At 39.4% G+C, this 17,126-nt stretch overlaps 1 protein-coding gene across 1 annotated transcript in view; it reads right to left on the bottom strand.

Moving 5' to 3' along the window:
• iqgap1 (IQ motif containing GTPase activating protein 1) overlaps positions 1–17,126 on the bottom strand; it is a 36,577-nt gene that overhangs the window by 8,639 nt on the left and 10,812 nt on the right. The window contains exons 3-21 of the mRNA XM_060859791.1: positions 14,480–14,636; positions 14,308–14,385; positions 12,566–12,642; positions 11,598–11,665; positions 10,881–10,994; positions 9,850–10,028; positions 9,655–9,742; positions 9,403–9,566; positions 9,233–9,317; positions 8,806–8,969; positions 8,564–8,724; positions 6,666–6,790; positions 6,419–6,582; positions 2,082–2,172; positions 1,829–1,996; positions 1,589–1,731; positions 1,041–1,211; positions 843–926; positions 667–738 (exon numbers count right to left, since the gene is read on the bottom strand). Of these exons, the coding sequence (XP_060715774.1) occupies positions 667–738; positions 843–926; positions 1,041–1,211; positions 1,589–1,731; positions 1,829–1,996; positions 2,082–2,172; positions 6,419–6,582; positions 6,666–6,790; positions 8,564–8,724; positions 8,806–8,969; positions 9,233–9,317; positions 9,403–9,566; positions 9,655–9,742; positions 9,850–10,028; positions 10,881–10,994; positions 11,598–11,665; positions 12,566–12,642; positions 14,308–14,385; positions 14,480–14,636 (2,353 nt within the window). The remainder of the gene's footprint in view (positions 1–666; positions 739–842; positions 927–1,040; positions 1,212–1,588; positions 1,732–1,828; positions 1,997–2,081; positions 2,173–6,418; positions 6,583–6,665; positions 6,791–8,563; positions 8,725–8,805; positions 8,970–9,232; positions 9,318–9,402; positions 9,567–9,654; positions 9,743–9,849; positions 10,029–10,880; positions 10,995–11,597; positions 11,666–12,565; positions 12,643–14,307; positions 14,386–14,479; positions 14,637–17,126) is intronic.

Below are 17,126 nucleotides of genomic sequence, written 5' to 3'. Positions count from 1 at the left end.
GGTCTGATGAAACCATGCTAAGCTTTAATGATGCACTTCTCTGTCTTTGGACAGTTTTCTTGTGCTCTATTGGGTCTAACATAGAGCAGTATTACTGTACGTTATACCGCTGTCTGACAGTTTGCTATAAGCACAATGTCATGCTGAAATATATGAATATATTTTGACTGTAAACAAAAAAAAAAGAAAAGAAAAAAGTGGGACATTAAATGCAATCTAATAGGATGTGCTAGATCATTTATTAATTTATAATTAATATTACAGTAATATTCCAGACTGCAATTAGATATTTATTGTAATCTCATTTATTTTGAGAATTTTTAAACTATCTGCCACTACTATGTTACATCTGACAGCATTTCATTCTATTCCTGATTTTTTTTTTTTTAGGCTTTATGGCATGACTTGAGTTTAAAGGTGGTGGTCTAGATGATACTGAAAAACCCTGTTCTTTTACTAAAGACGTATTTGGCAAACTTTAGCCATGTGAACTATATGCATTAGGAAACCAGACAATCCACTTAAACAAGTGTATAAACCCATTTTTGGTCCGCACTCTTCCTGAGTAAACATTGACGAAGTCTGAATAAGAAGCTGTGAAAAAAAAGTAAATACTGCTAATAGATAGCATTGTTATATACTGATGCTGAGGAAACGGTTACTCACATGGTCTCTGAAATACTTCAGGCGATCTCTATATTTTTTGCGAGCTTGGTGCATCCTAACCATTGACTGGATCTGAAAAATAAGAGCCCGAACATTAGCTCACACTTGTAATCACTTGTAATCATGACTCAACTAGATCAGTGTCTCTAAACTACAGATATGAAGCGCAATCATACCTTAACAGCATCCTCAGTGTGATCCTTCAAGTACTGCTTTCTTTCACTGAAGGCCTTTCTGTCTTTATAACCCTTCCAGTGGGCCTGTCGATCACAAAGGACTAATCAATTCAGTGGCAAAGTAAAGTCATGAACAGCACCACTTACAGATTACACACCAGTCCTAACGAGGCCTGTTGCCTGGAGTCCAGGACTCACCTGGATGCATCTGATGGATGGATCCTGGGACTGTAGGAAGTCGAGTCGCTCTTTCAGATTCCTCCTAACCAGGAAACCCCGGCATCGTGCTTGCAGTTTAGCGATCAGACTCTCATTAGCCAGCCACAACTGCTCACGGTTGTAGGCCGCAGTCACTCCTGATACGACCGACTAGACATGAACAGAAACAAGAATCGGCTCATGATTACGGTGATGAAATCAGCTGCAGTGCAAATTACGATGAGACAGCTACCAGATGATCATATCCAAATTATGTAAATTAAAAAGGAGCCTAAATTATTATAGCATATTCTTTTCTTCACATATCCCAACTTGTTAGGAATTTGAGGTCAGAACACAGGGTCAGACATGATAGTGTTCCTGGAGTGGAGAGGGTTAAGGGCCTTTCTCGAGGGCCCAACAGTATCAGCTCGGTGGTGCTGGAACCTGAACCCCTTGTAACCCACAGCCTTAATTGCCGAGCCTCTGCAGCACAATCAGAATAAAGATAATATTAAATCACTGTCGAAATATTTTGTAATATTCACCTGGATCTCATCCTTATTCAGCTGTGTGTTGTTCTGTATGAATCCTGTTGGTTCGTCCCATGTTCCCTCTCTAGTCTTCAGGTTGTAGTAGTAATTGTAGCCTCCCTTCACCCAGTGCTGCATCCATTCACTACCATTATCACCTAGGAAACACATCCACTCGGTTCACATCCACCTCAAATCCATCAAAATATGTCTAAAGTTACCGGTACACAGGTGATGCACATGTTACACTCTCACCGTCCTTCTTTTTGTCGTTCTTGATCTTAGACAGGTCATCCTGATATGTCTGGGCACACTCTGGGGTCAGCCCATACAGACTAGATCCAGGTGTGCGCAGAGCTGCCAGCGTCTGGGTCGCATCCCCGCTGTCTACAGCCTCATTAATGGTTTGGATTGCCTGAGAGACTGTCAGAGTGAAGCTGTGTTAATGCCAAAAAATAATGAAGATGATGATGATGTAAGCTCGAGACTATGGGTAGTCTTTTCTTACACTGCAGGGCCTCTTCGGTGTCTTTGTTGGAATGGAAGATGGCCTCCTGGATTTCATCCAGCCAGAGCACTGCTGATGGATCCTGAGTCTCCTAAACCAAAATAGAGTCAAAATAAAAAGTTGAAATGATAAAAAAAAAACTGTGTGTCAACTTTCCTACCTAAACACGGATCTCAATAAATGTATTCTCTCTTTTAGCCACCAGGAGGCTCTGTTTCTTCGCAGGGTCACACCAGCCTGCGGTTTTATTCTCCCGCCCTTTTTACCAGCACACTGCACTGGGATTGGCTAGAAGTTCTGACACATAAGCAGATCTCTGTTTGGATTGTGAAACTATTTATGAACCAGAGACTTTTTAGGTACAGTGAAGTCTTTCTGTGTATTCTTTTTTTGGGGTTTATTTACAGCACATGCGCTCATGAGTTTAAAATAAAATGGCTTACTTGGTGCTTAGAACAAAACTGATTCCCTTAGTGTTATGTTTCACTAATAAGTTTCCCGATTTGACAGAAAATTAAACTCGGCAAAACGAGACATTGATATTTTGAAAACAGAAATAAAATCTCATTACATTTTTACTTACAGCATATTTAATAAATCTCTTTGAATTCAGTCCTGTAGTGAATCTATCATCTAGTTCTGTAATCTGTTGCTACAATTGGATGAAGAGGAAGTGGGCGGGGCCTTGGAGGTTTCCGCTGTGAGCAAATCTCTATGCTGATTGGCTAATAGCGCAGGGCCCCTCCCCATTAGCCTCAAGTGCTGGTGGTTCAACTGAACTTTAGGGTGTGGTGGTGAGCTACTAAACCACTAGGGAATAAAAAGTTTAGTGTTTTTCCTGGAATTGATTAAAACCCTGCTGTTTTGTGATCATTTGATTTAAATCACACTGCAATTCTTGTCTTGTAATTCGTTTTGAGCTTGTGCTTAAATTTATTATTATTATATTTGATGATCGTTTGGATATCAGATTATGACCATATTTATTCATAATACATTTATAAGGATTGTGCCCAGGATGTTATTTGTACAGTAACTCCACCAAGCTTCTCCATCCATCGGGGTATAACAAAAAATTTGCCAATCGCAATTAAGGAAGTGAAGCAAGGTGGAGCAAAATGACAGATTATATTTTAGCCTCTTTAGGCTCGGACACAACATGAGAACAATAAAACGGGGTTGCTTCTAATTTTACCCAGAATTTCAGCTCAGAGTGCAAAACCTTTGCAGCTTTGTTTGAATAGAGATCTTCCCTTGCTTCAGCTGCACAGTACATGACTTTGCAGAAGTTAAAAGAAGAAAGAAACGATTCAGAAACTTCCTTCCATAACCACTTCCTGTCACAAGAACATCTGGAGAGCTCGAGGTACACATCACACCCAGGAATCTCCACTCAGAATATGGTCAGAGCTTAAAAATGCATAGTCTAATTCTGCCAGTGTGGAGGAGCAGAGTTTTGTCCTTTTAAGGCAGCGACAGTCATCAGACTGTTATTTCCTACTGTTGAGAAATCCATCGCATAAAGGAAGACTTTGTTTTCATTGCCATGTCGACTCCTGCATGATTCAGAAATTAGACAGAGCAAAAACTAAGCCTCAAACACACATTAGATAGAAATCGGAGTTGAAAATCATACAAAGTCTGCATAGGTGTGGAAAATAAGTAGGGGGAAAAAAGTCAATACGTCATAGACTCTAACTCTTGCAACACAATCAGTGGCTATTCAGCAAGGCTGGAAATATTCTCATTACATCTGCAGGCTGGTGCCCGCTCCAGGCTCCCCCACATCTGGATGACGTTATTTAAGCAAGCACAGGGACGACGTGAACTTACCTGCATATTCAGACTTTCACTTTCAGCGAGTGACAGCTTTACAGTCACTTTGACACGTGTAAACAAAGTGATGGCTAATTATTTCTAATGAAGAAAAGCAGCCAGGGGAGAAATCCATACTGATGAACAGTATCAAACAGAATGTGTTTGATACTCAGACATTGGACTACTACTACAACTAACAATAATAATAAAGGTTAAAAAGGTTAACATAGAGCATGAGTCATTGGGTCTTAATGATGTTATCAGTATGAGGTCATGGGTTACTGAGTCATATGCAATGAGGAATTAATGACAGATTAGAAGTTTACACATCCCCTTCACTGAGAAGACTAAAAAGACCATTAGCCTGATATATTTTATGTTCCTTCATCTATACGTGTGAGCAAATCTAATAATAGGAAATACATAAGGCCGTCTTTATCCAAAATAAGGAACAGCTCAAAGGGTAAATTACCAGCATGAAAGCTCCCTCACAAATAACTGCCAAATCAGTGACTAGCAATCTGATGTGTTAGCAGTCTGTAACCACAAATAAGTTTTGCTTTCAACTGAAAAGACATTTGCAAAAAATAAATAAATAAATAAATATAAAATTAATTAAGTGTTATGGAACTGTAAAATGTAGGGAAAATATTGGCAGGAGTTCTGGGCAGCTTCTTTACTACATATGCAGAGATCCAGACTCTAGAGTAGGGAAGAGATGGTGAGGTGTGGAGTGTAGTTGCAGGTGATCAGCAACTCAGCTACTAATCTATAATTCTGTTGTTTACAGATACACACACGATAGAATTAATCTACCTGATGGTTTAAAAAGCATAAATTAAAGAAAAATGTAATTAACATTAACAGTTTTTCTACAAATTCTCGTCTGACTTACAAAAACAAAAGCAATTTCTTCATACTCGCTTGTGTATGCTGATAAAATCAGTGCCTCCAGGATTTCACTCTGTTTATTTGTGGTTGTTACAGCTAAAAATGCTTGATTGTGCTGCAGCTTTTTTCAGTATCTGTGCTTCTATTTGCAATAAACTGCAAAATTGTTGAAATTGCCTGTTCTTCTTTAAAGTCTTACCAGTGAAGACGTGTAACTATATTTGTTGACAGCAGTACTCATGGTTGATGCACGTGAATCGAAGTGCTTTGACTGAATGTGTGTTCTGATGATGTCTGGTCCAAATCGGCAGGAAAAATTGCAAGTGTCTCCAAATACGGTGGCGTTAGCTTGATTTTGTGTTAGTTTCTATGATCGCAAACTCGTGGAGAGACTGATGAATCATTAATGCCCTTACAGAGCTGGAAATGACAAAATGGCAACTAAATGGATAAAGAATGGTTCATGAGAGTGCAGCAGTGTTGTAATGTAACGGAGGAGTACAAATACTTCAAATACAAATACTTCGTACCTGTCCTTAAGTAGAAATTTCACGTATCTGTACTTTACTTCGCTATTTAAATTTATGTCAACTTTCACTTTTACTCCACTACATTTCCTAGATAAAATGTATACTTTTACTCTGATGTATTTCCACTAAGCGTCTTCGTTACTACAAAATAAAATCAGAAGAAATGTGTGTGACTGCAATAAGGGAGGTTTGGCGAATCACTGCTCCTAGATTGCATTACGCTCCGCACGCTCTATTTCAGTGTAAAGTTGCCAAAGGAGGCGGAAGCACAACTGAAACTGCCATGGAAGCACCTACTGGAGGACCTCCCGTTATCGTAGACGACCACCCTGACCACCGAGTGGTGAACAGGGTGAAGTAGATAACGTTATACACCCGTGGCCGTATTTGCAAGAAATGTTTCTGTACATTGGAATGAAAGATTCTTCCTACCGGATGAAGTGCCTCTTATGCCTTAACGAAAATCACTGAAATTTTACTTTTGACTTTTACTTCAAATACTTAAGTACATTAAATATCAGAAAATTACTTTTGATATTTAAGTACAGTAAATATCAGATACTTTAAGACTTTTACTTGAGTAATATTCTAAAAGGTAACTTTCACTTCTACCAAAGTCTTTTTCTAGCACGATACTTGTACTCGAGTATAAAAGAAGGAAGAATTAGTTGTTTGTGTCTATTGTAGCTGGTGCGCTACTAAATCTGACAGTGATGCAGCTCATCCACTGAAGCGCACCAGCTACAATAGACACAAACAACTAATTCTTCCTTCTTTTATAAGATGCTGTTTTTATTTTGTCCTAATTGGACAAAAGCTGAGGCTAATTATTTATTTATGGAATTACATTTCTTGTGTAAATGCGGCTGGGAACAATTTATAAACACATTTATTCATTTGATTAATAAGGCACAATGACTGATACCTGCAGGCCTGGAGTGTTGTTTTATGTTATATTATATTTTCTATTATTACTAAAATATTCTTTAACCTTCAACAGAGACAGTGGAGTGACAATTTAGAGTGACTTTGGTCTTCTAGAATGACTGGGCAATTGAAATTTTATACTGCACTCATTCTGTAGAAGAAAAAACTTACGTGAGCTTTCTCTCTCCGGGTCTCCAGGAGTTTGTCGAAATAATGCTGAGCTATTGGTGGATCTACATCCGTCAGCTTGGCTGCAGGGTGCTGCAGGGCCTCCAGAGTCTTCTTTGGATCTCCTTCATGGAGAGCCTCATTAATCAGTCCAATAGCAGCGATTCCTGAAAACATGACGCATCAGAAGTTTGTGAAAGGTCAGAACCAACGATCCAAGGTTGTGGACTGAAGCTTATACGTGACTCACTCTCATGCTCCTCCTGAATCGTGCTGTTGACCTGATCCACACACGCCTGGATGTCGTTCCACGTAAGATATTCGCTGCCTTCTTCTCGCGCTGCATCCTTCAGGCGCATCAAATCCTCCATGTACCTGCAAACAAAACCGAAAACCTGTTTGAACCAAACCATGAAGGCACAAACACACCACCAGACAAATATCCCAAAACATCAGAGTTTATCATGTTTTATTTCATTGCTTTGCTCTCATGGTTGTACGAGTTTGACATGTTCATGAGAAACCTATTTTAAGCCAGACAGAGTTACAAAATGCTTGAACAAGGACTTACCACTCCTTACTTAAGTATTTATCCCTTAAATGTTCCTAGTTTATAGCAACCTGAAATAACCTGGAACTGAAACTCTTCTTCAGGATTATAGACCATTAATATGGTTCTGACCTCTCACAAAATAGGCAAAAACAAATCAATATAGTTGGCAAAATTTTGATGACTGCATAATTATTCACCTCTTTTGCTACAAAACCTAGAAACTGGTGCACAAGTGATTTTTTTTTTTCAAGGCACTGTAGATGTTTGCTTGTTGGGAAATGAACGTCTGCAAGATGCAATACCAAAATGGGGGCAATATAGAATGATCTGAACAAATGTAAACTTTGTCTCAGTTTGCATACTTTTTATTATATTCTTTACCTAGTGCTGTGATGATGTTTTGGTCCAAATCTGCAGAAAGTCTTTGGTCATTTTAAAAAATTCCAAGCGTCTCCAAATATTGTGGCAATTTAAAAAATGGCATCTAAATGGAAAATGAATGCCTCCTGAGAGTGCAGTGACTAAATCTGCCAGTAATGCAGCTCATCCACCGAAGCGCACCAGCTACAATAGACAAAAACTAATTCTTCCTTCTTTTATAAGATGCCATTTTTAGTGTGTCCTAATTGGACAAATGGCAGGGTTTATAAACTATTGTTTATATTACATGCATCTTTAAAATTGCCTGTTCAATTCTAATGGCTAGTGTTAATCCTCTAAATCTTCTACAACAATAAATTACATGCTCATTTTTTGCAATTAGAGAGAACATAGAAATGAAAGGAATAGCTTATAAAGCCTAAAACAGACAACAATAACCTGTACATGTGCATTTTGTTTTGGTGTTGCCTGGAGCAGTGGAGTCAGTGTAATCACAATAAAGGTGATTAATTTTTAATAACACCATTACAAAGAGCTATATAAACATACAGAGCAAATATAACCATGGCTTGCAGATGTCGGGACTCAGCTCTATTCAAAATGGAAATTTAGGCAGTTTGTTTAAGAGGTTTCTGTGAGGTGATCTGAGAATTGACCAAAAGTGTTTGATATGGTAGATATCCGTGTTGCTTTATGGAGTTGACTATCCTATTTCAGCCACAAATCAGAGCTGTGTTGATCACTGCTTTACAAATCAACATGGTGTGTGTGTCATGCTTATTTTTATGCAAACAAGACCTAATGCTCATGGCAGTATGAGGCATGGTCAATATACAGCGTGTGTGATGATAAAACAGCAGCCATATTGTCTATTATATAATGTTTCCCCATTAGCCTGAGCTTCCGCTCATTGCTAAACAGGAAATCATATAAAAAGGTCATTGTTGTAGCTTGTAAATATAAAACATGTTTTTTTTTTTATGTAATAGGGAAAATGAGTTAAGTGAAATTTACATTCTCTTAAAAAATACAAATAATAATTGATCGCGGACATTTCCTCAGTAGGCATAAAGTTTTATGGGCATTTTACATGTCAGTGCTATTTTTTTTGTTTAATTTGGGCTTAAATTTTTCTAAACCTGAAAAAAAAAAACATAAAAAGTGGCTAGCGTGTGACTGAGTGATTCGTACAGCAGGCTGGCAGTGCGTCTCACCTCTGAGAGTACTCTCCCTCCACATTACTGAGGCCTGTAACAGGGCTGCTCAGCTGTTTCCACAAAGCGCCTCGGTCTCCAACATCCAGAGCCTCGTTTATCAGCACCACCGATGACAGCATCTCTACGGCAACCAGAAGTTCCGGGTGAGTGAGCGAACCCTGATCAAGCGGATAAAGATACATGTTAGTCAGGACAAGGGAACTCGATCTTACTTTAAGCGTATGTTTGTGTATTCTGACCTCTGGGCTTTGCTGCTGTAGAGTGAAGAGTTCTCTTTGGTAGAGTTCAGCGGCTCTCGGGTAGACGGCTGGGAGCTGAGCATCTGGATTCATTAGCTCATTCACTGTGTCCTCAGCTACACCTGTCTTTATTGCAGCATTAATCCGCTGTACGGCTTGAAGCACTGAGAAAAGACACAAGTTGGGTCAAAATAAAACGGACTCAAACAAAGCCATTGAATCAACTGCAAAAACCATGGTTTAAATCACGCAATACTTAATACTTTTTGTCCAAATTTATTTGAATATCTGGAAATTTGCATGACCAAAAAAAAAAAACCATTTCATACACTCAAAAACATATATACATATACACATATATATATATATATATATTAATTAGGGTGTTGTGACAAGGAAGTACACAAACAGGGAGACATATTCATACTTTTCTGATAGCTGTCTGCAACGCTGTTAGCTGCATTAACGCCACTCTGCAGCTCTTCTTTGGTCAACGGCTCTCCTGGGTTGTTCTGAGCAACCAAAAGATGAGAGTTATATCCATTTATTTTTCAAATATAAGCGCAAATAGCTTAGCTCTGTTTTTTAACCCATTACCTGTTCTTTTGCTTCACGGTCTGCCATCAGCTGTTTGAGGTACCAGCCTTTGTTCTTTGACTTGAGGGACTGCAGACCCAATGCTGGTGATGAAAGCGCCTGGTAGAGCTTGTCCTCATCGCCACCGAATAGTGCCTGCTCCACTGAGGTCAGGGAGTTAGACACTGAAATACAGCAAAGAAGGGCGTCAGGACGGAAAACGCTGACGTCAAGAAGCCAAACGTGTATACAAGCAGAATATAGCAAACTTACAGTTAACTTTTTTGACGTTGCCCTGAATTTCAGCATGAGTGAGCAGCTCCTCGTAGACATCCCGTTCTGCATCCATGTTTTCCCCGATCTAAAGCAGACACAGCGCTTAGATCTTATGCAATGACAGGATCATTGGGTTAATAAGACTGTGGCTCATATTATGCAACTGGTTAAGATTGGTTAAGCTTCTCGCACCCTTTTCCTGGAGTTGGCCACTTTCTCTGATTTGGCCTGGTACAGCGTGTCCTGGTAGTGCTGGCCGGCGTTCTCATCCAGGTGAAGCAGCATGGCATTGGGGTTTCTCATGGCTGCCAGAGTGCCTGCAGGGTCTCCATGGTCAATGGCTTCATTGATGGCGATCACGGCAGCATGCACTGAATCAAAGCAACACAGCATCGTGTCAACACTCTCTGTCTAACAATGTTTCTTACCTGAATGCTTAGTTGAGTTCTTGGCATTACTTCATAAGATTTCGTCAGATGTGTGTGTGAATTATACTCAACATGTATAACAAAAACCTTTTCAATACCTTTGGAACCAGAGTTGCAAATGTTTACACAGTAATAATCAGTCATCATTTTTTTAATAATCTTCTTTTCATTCTGAGATATTCTTCCAAGTCCTACTTCCCCTCAATTTGTCATTATCAGACTTATTTAATGCTGTTTCTTTAACTGGATGAAATGAGCCTCCACAAATTTAACACCAGCATGCAGTAACTTCCTGTTCCCTGACATTAGTAAAAGTGAACTTAAATCAAAGGATTAGATTTCCATGTTTGACTATGAGATTCTCTAATAATGTTCTCCAACACTGTATCATCTTCAACAGCTTTTGCTTGCTCTCCGTTGATATCTATTTTTTCTTCCAAAATATCTGTTCTTACAATTTGACCCAGATTTTATAACAGGGCCAGATGTTAAAGATTGGCCAAGCAGATGTGTCAAGAGAAATGGGAATTCACTGCCTTCTTCGAATCAGCTCTGGGGACCAAGAAGGTCATGTCAAAACTTCAACATCTTGCTTTTGTCCTACCCACTCGCTTACCCACTGCCCCCACACACCAAAAGCATCTAGAAACATCCTGAAAACTCTCACTTCTAAATAAATAAGGAAATAGAGATCCATTTTCCAGATCTAAAAAAAAAAAACACCTCAATTGACTGAACCTATAATTGATCATCTTTGATTGTGGAGTATAAGAAGGATCTGTAAATAAAACTCACAAGCAGCCTCGTCAACAGATAACTCGTTAGCCAGGATCCCGCCAATTTTACTGAAAGCCGGCATCTGAATGTTGTACTTCTCCAACTCGATTTTCATGTTGTTAATCTCCTCCTCTGAAAGACAGAGATTAGGCATATGTGGGTCAAACATGATAGTTCCAGACAAAACACAGGCTCTGTATGACCTCATTTTAGCCACAAAATTTGGGTTTATAAAAGGTTAAACATCACGTGTACGTTTCCAGTTCCACCAACAAGGTGTGGTATTTGTTCTGATCTTAGAACAGAATTTAGTACTTATCAACCATTTAGTACTTTAGGACTTTTCCACCAGGAAAGGAGTCTCATTAGCAAAATGTGCCGGTCTGAAACCATGAAACGGCAAGTTGTTTCTGCCCTGTAGTTTGAGTTTTCAGATACTAGACTAATGCTATTTACAGAATGGCACCAAATAAGGGAGCATGTAAACATACTGGACGTTTTTTTAATGGTAGTGAGGGTTGGACATTGTTCTTAGCATGCGTGTTCAAATCACAATCCCCTGCCATGAGCTTGGCAGGCTGAGCATGTTGGCGCGACAGGAAGTGACCGGAAAAGCTCACACAATCAGTAATAGTTAGTAATATACACTCCCAAAATTCCACGAGTCCTTGAGGCTTCCTGCTGCTAATAGAAAACAACTTCAGAGGGTAACTGAAGCACACTGGGGTCACTCACCTGTGAAGGCCACTTTGCCGTACAGGTCTGCGATCTGTGGGGCTAAGCCTAGCTTGAACAGGTACAGGCTGAAATGAAATAAGAACAGGCTGAATTACAGGAAGAGGTCTAGTTTATTTCTGTACAAGCTCAACAGGAATTAATCACAGTATGCAGTGGTGCATAGCTTTTGACTTTCAACACCTTCTCACAAACACGTTTGTGCAGGAGTTACATCTGCGTTGTTAAAAACATCTACAGTAAGATGCAGTTCTTTTCCAAACACAAACCCCCCTGTCTTTCAGCCCACAAAAGCCCCTGGCCAACCTCTCTTCCCTGCTACACTGTGTGCAATTTCCTGCTTCTGCAAGGTAAGATTTATGGTCTGTGGTCTGTGTATCCACTCACCGTAGGACTGGAACGAACTGTTAAACACAGCTTGCACCAGCTTTTCCGATGAAAACTGCTATTAAACATACAACACACACTAAACGTCTCCTGATCAGATAAGCTTGAAATTTAACGGCACTTTCACATTGCAGAAATGTGAACACTTCATTCACCAAACTGTCAAATCTGGACCTGCCTCTGCCTCTACATTTGGGAGATTTATTAGTGTGCAGTTTTGCAGAGCAGGGTGGAATAGCTAGAAAAAAAAAATCCAGATTTTAATGACCTTTAATTATCCCTTTTTTTTTTCCCTACTGTCCAAGCTTTTTCACACTGTTTTGTGTAAAATCTAAAAAACTGTTGAGTGAAAATCCTTGCATCAATCCAGTCCATATGACACTGTATACTATATGGCAAATCTGCATTTGTTTTTATGTACGTTATGAATAAAGGGCCTTATGTGACTTCATAAAAATTCAAACAGAGCTTATGTGCAACACTCCCTGAACCAGTTTTAAGTAGAATTAAATGTAAAAACACGGACAAGTAAATGGATTCAGTGTGGGTCTGGAGTGGTACGTGAGGAACATGTGGCGTACCTGAGTGCATGGATGCAGTAGATGCAGCGTGGCATGTTCTTCCTGTCGTATATATCTGTGGTCTCAGGATAGAAAATCTGAGGAGGGGGAGGGGAGACAGCAGAGCCTGGGAGTGAGCAGTTTAGTGAGCATACACTGAAAGCTCTCTATTGTCATCACACAAACGCTGAGCTGTTAGGCAAGCTGGATCATGTTCGAGATGCCTCTGAGTGCTGAGGGATATTCATTCAGTGGGCATGTTAGTTAGTGAAACTGTTACTGGGTGCTTCACCCAAGACATAAATATCACATCTGTAGTACAGGCAGGGCATATATCAAACTCTGATGTTATATGTATTTTATATACACGTGCATATTTTATATATATATATATATATATATATATATATATATATATATATATATATATATATATATATATATATATATATATATATACACACATATATACACACACACATATACACATATACACATATGCACATATACACATATGCACATATACACATATGCACATATACATACACACACACACACACACACACACACACATACACATAATGAGCGTTTAACAATTTGAACAAGATAGCTAACTTCAGAGTTGTCAATTAGATTTGACTTTGGCCCAGACACTTACCAGTGTACCACTTCCTCCTCATTTACATTCTCACTCCTCACTGATTTTCAGCTGCATGCGTCTCATAGCTAGATACAGCAGAGATTTGGGCTACTTACATGTGAATGTTTTTTTCCTCTACATTGTACACAGGCCCACACAAACCTGCTAGATCTCCTATACGTAGGTCTTGAAAGTAGGACAGCTTTCAATACTTTTATTAAAGAGATTTTAACATGACTGTAAAATGTGTTGGGAGGAGGGAACATAATCATGAACCACTAATTGAATATCAGACTCGAGTACAAAAATGAAGAATGAAACATCAGATACAGAACAGAGGCAACCGGCACAACAGTTAAAGGTTAGTTCTATTTTGGCTAAACAAATGGGTGTTTCAAGACATTTTGTACCGGTACCTTAGTGTTAACAATAGCATGGAAGTATATCTGAAAAGTTTCGGGAGATAATCTCCTTTTAATTTTACAGTTCACTTCCTGATTGATGATTTATACCCAGAAACATTTTGTGCTTGACCATTAATTGGATCTGATATAATTAACCAAGTCTGTCACAAGGACTATATATGTCCCAGTCCAGAAGCTGGGTCTTGCTCTAGTAGTATTAGCTTGTTAGCTCATTAGCAGAAAACATGGCTCGTCAAGGTGTGTTTGTGTGTCTTCATTATTCTTTTTTGTTATTTCCTAACCCTAACCATCCCTTGGCTAAGAAAACAATTTAAGAAAAAAAATTATTTGTGCAAGTATGTGAGTCAGTATTTATGGAACTTGGGGCATTTTAATATTGGAATTAGTTGCTTTCTCATACTTAGTGAGAACACAAATGCATCTTCATACAATGTTTGGGTTTCTCCATCAGTAAAAGAATAATGTGGTCAGTTTAATATAGTTTGCTAAGTTACTATAAGGTTTGTTTAGGATCGAATGCGAGTCATTTCTTGACCACTTAAGGCATTTATGTTAAACAGTTCAACATGACAATGCTATAATTTACTATGTGTAAACATAGAAAGTCAAATCACAGCTAAAACGCTATTTTATTAGCTAGTAACCATTTTCCAGCAAAACCTTTCCCAAAAATATCACCCATTATCCACATTTCTTACCTTGGGAAGGCCTTTATCAGCCATAGCATTCAGCCACTGGATCACATTGTCTGTGTGTCTGAAGTGGAGTCCAGTCGCCTACAAGCAGAGCATTAAAAAAAAAAAAAAAGCATAAATTCCTCACATGTGATATAATGAGCATTGTGGGTTTTATTTCCCCCTCTGCTCTTACCTTGTAGCGCGTCTGTTCACGGTCATAGATCCTCTTCAAAGAGACAACCTGTGGGGCAAAGAAGTTGCCAAGTTTTGCCAGGTATACACCGTTTCGCAGGCCTTCCTCCAGTTCGGTGGTGGGGGGAAGCTCCTCATCCAAACAGGCCTCCATCCAGCTGAGTGCACACACAGACACACACACACACACACACACACAGACGGTAAGCATGAAGATTTGGACTTATGCCAATAATACAAGGCACTGTGTTTAAAAAATGATTTAAATAACAGGATTGAAAGCTTAAGGCTTTGACAGTAAGCTCTGAGTGTGGGAAATATAAACACTGTGCTGGTTTGTAATGATCAGATTACATTAATACATATTAATACATTGGTAACATTTACTACTTGGATCTGCATCTGAAACTTGCATGCAGTGACTGCAAAAGATTCTCTGATGATTTTAGCAACATTAAAGTCTTCTGTTTATATCAGGACAAATTACGTACAGTATAGTGAGACTCGGGTATGTTGTAAAATCACATTATAAAGCACAAAATATACAACGCAGCAGTACAGAATCAAATATAAATAAAAATAGATTTCCCATTATTACTATACACAGCTAGAGAAAGACAAGATTAGATGACCTCACCATAACCCTACACCAAATGTCATCCACATACTTTCATTATCTGAACAAGAACCAGTAGACAGCCAACAGCATTCCTCTAACATTACTGCAGTCTTATATGTCCTGTGAGATCCTTGATTCTCAGCATTTGTCTGTTACCAAGACGGCAGAGCAAAAATGTCTGTTGTTACCTCACACAAGCCTGAGGTTCTCTGATCATATTATATTATTTTACTATGTAAATGTGAGAGCCTACTAGTTTAGTCTGTGGATTTTTTGTTTTCAGCTCAACACCACTGCATCAGTCATCAACAAATCTGAAAGATTCTGACCCATAAAACTGTTGCAGTTTCACAACAATTTTACAATATTGCACAAGTGCTGAATCAGCCAAATAACCTTCGAAACAACATTTCTGCTGACTGCAGAGAAGACAGTGAAACTGGCAAAATAATTTCTTTATGATACTAAGAATAAAGACATGAAGGTTACGTAAGACTTGCACTTTTGGCATAATGAAAGCAATACTCCAGCATTTTACAGCATTTCTAAGGCATAGGCAATTACCACAAACTAACATTTGTTTTACAAACTCAAAACGCTCTTACCCTTCACTCAAACCGCTCTTACCCTTCACTCAAACCTCTCTTACCCTTCACTCAAACCGCCCTTACCCTTCACTCAAACCGCCCTTACCCTTCACTCAAACCGCTCTTACCCTTCACTCAAACCGCTCTTACCCTTCACTCAAACCTCTCTTACCCTTCACTCAAACCTTTCTTACCCTTCACTCAAACCTCTCTTACCCTTCACTCAAACCTCTCTTACCCTTCACTCAAACCGCTCTTACCCTTCACTCAAACCGCTCTTACCCTTCACTCAAACCTCTCTTAACCTGTATTCACAAAAACTGGCCACAGGTCACTCATGCCACTTAAATGGCACTACTAACATGTAGGAACTGAAATTACGAGTAGGGAATTAAAGAAGCCTCAGACCACACACACACACACACACACACACACACACACATACCATCAGATTGGTTCGAGGAGTAATCTGGTTCAGGTTTCGAGTGAGTTGTAACGAGATGCTGTACATGAGACTTATTCATTCATGTAAAGCTGAATTTGTTATAAAGTCACACATTCTAAATCATTTATTTGATTGAATTCAACAACTGCCCCAATATATCTAACTATCATATCATATAACGTCCAAGAAACGAAAGTTTAACTTCCATAAAGGTTCATTGCTTATTGTTAATTTGCTGACAAATTTCAAGTGATTTCAAACAACTTCTACTTTGGGGGAAAACGATGCAACTCATTATGTAAAAATGGAACCTATTTTGCCTCCTTCTGCTTTGCCCAGAAGGAATCCTCTCCTTCTCGTCTCAGGAATAATGAATCTCACATGCAGCAACTTCAGAAACGCCCCTCACCAGTTTTCTACAGAAACACCACAATTAAACTTGGTGAGTTGGCGTCTTCTGCTCTTAAACGCTTGAGCTAGCAGTTGGCAGTTCAAATAGCCTGTGCTTACACACACTTCACACACAACACAGTGTTAGATCAGGTCCTCCACCCAGAGTCTTCATGCACCCCAGGCTCACACAGACTCCACATTCAGAAAGACAGACTCCTGGCCTTTCAGCTCCACTGGAAACAGCCGTCCTTTCACTCTCTCGCATTGACATTTACACACTAATGGATTTTTATAAGGGACACACCCGGCTGGACCCACACCCACACACACCCACACACACGCATTAATTAGTCACTGCCATGAGCACGGCTGGAGAACTTCAATAACTTTTGTCCAAGATGAGAACACGTGCCAGGAGCTCCAACCGAGACTGGGTCTGTTTCTAATTACTGTTTGTCTGTGGAGTTTAGTGGAAGAGGAATGATATCAGAGGAGACAATAGTAAGGGTGGCTGTGAAACTGCATCTGGTGGGTGGCTTCCTTTCTGTGTGCAGCAGGAAAGTGCAAGTCACACAGGTCAGGGGTCAATCCGATAGGAAGAGGC

The sequence above is a fragment of the Tachysurus vachellii genome, chromosome 23 (assembly GCF_030014155.1).
Source record: "Tachysurus vachellii isolate PV-2020 chromosome 23, HZAU_Pvac_v1, whole genome shotgun sequence".
Taxonomy (NCBI): Eukaryota; Metazoa; Chordata; class Actinopteri; order Siluriformes; family Bagridae; genus Tachysurus; species Tachysurus vachellii.
Note: the sequence above shows the minus strand (reverse complement) of the source record. Positions and strands in the feature narration are given on the sequence as shown.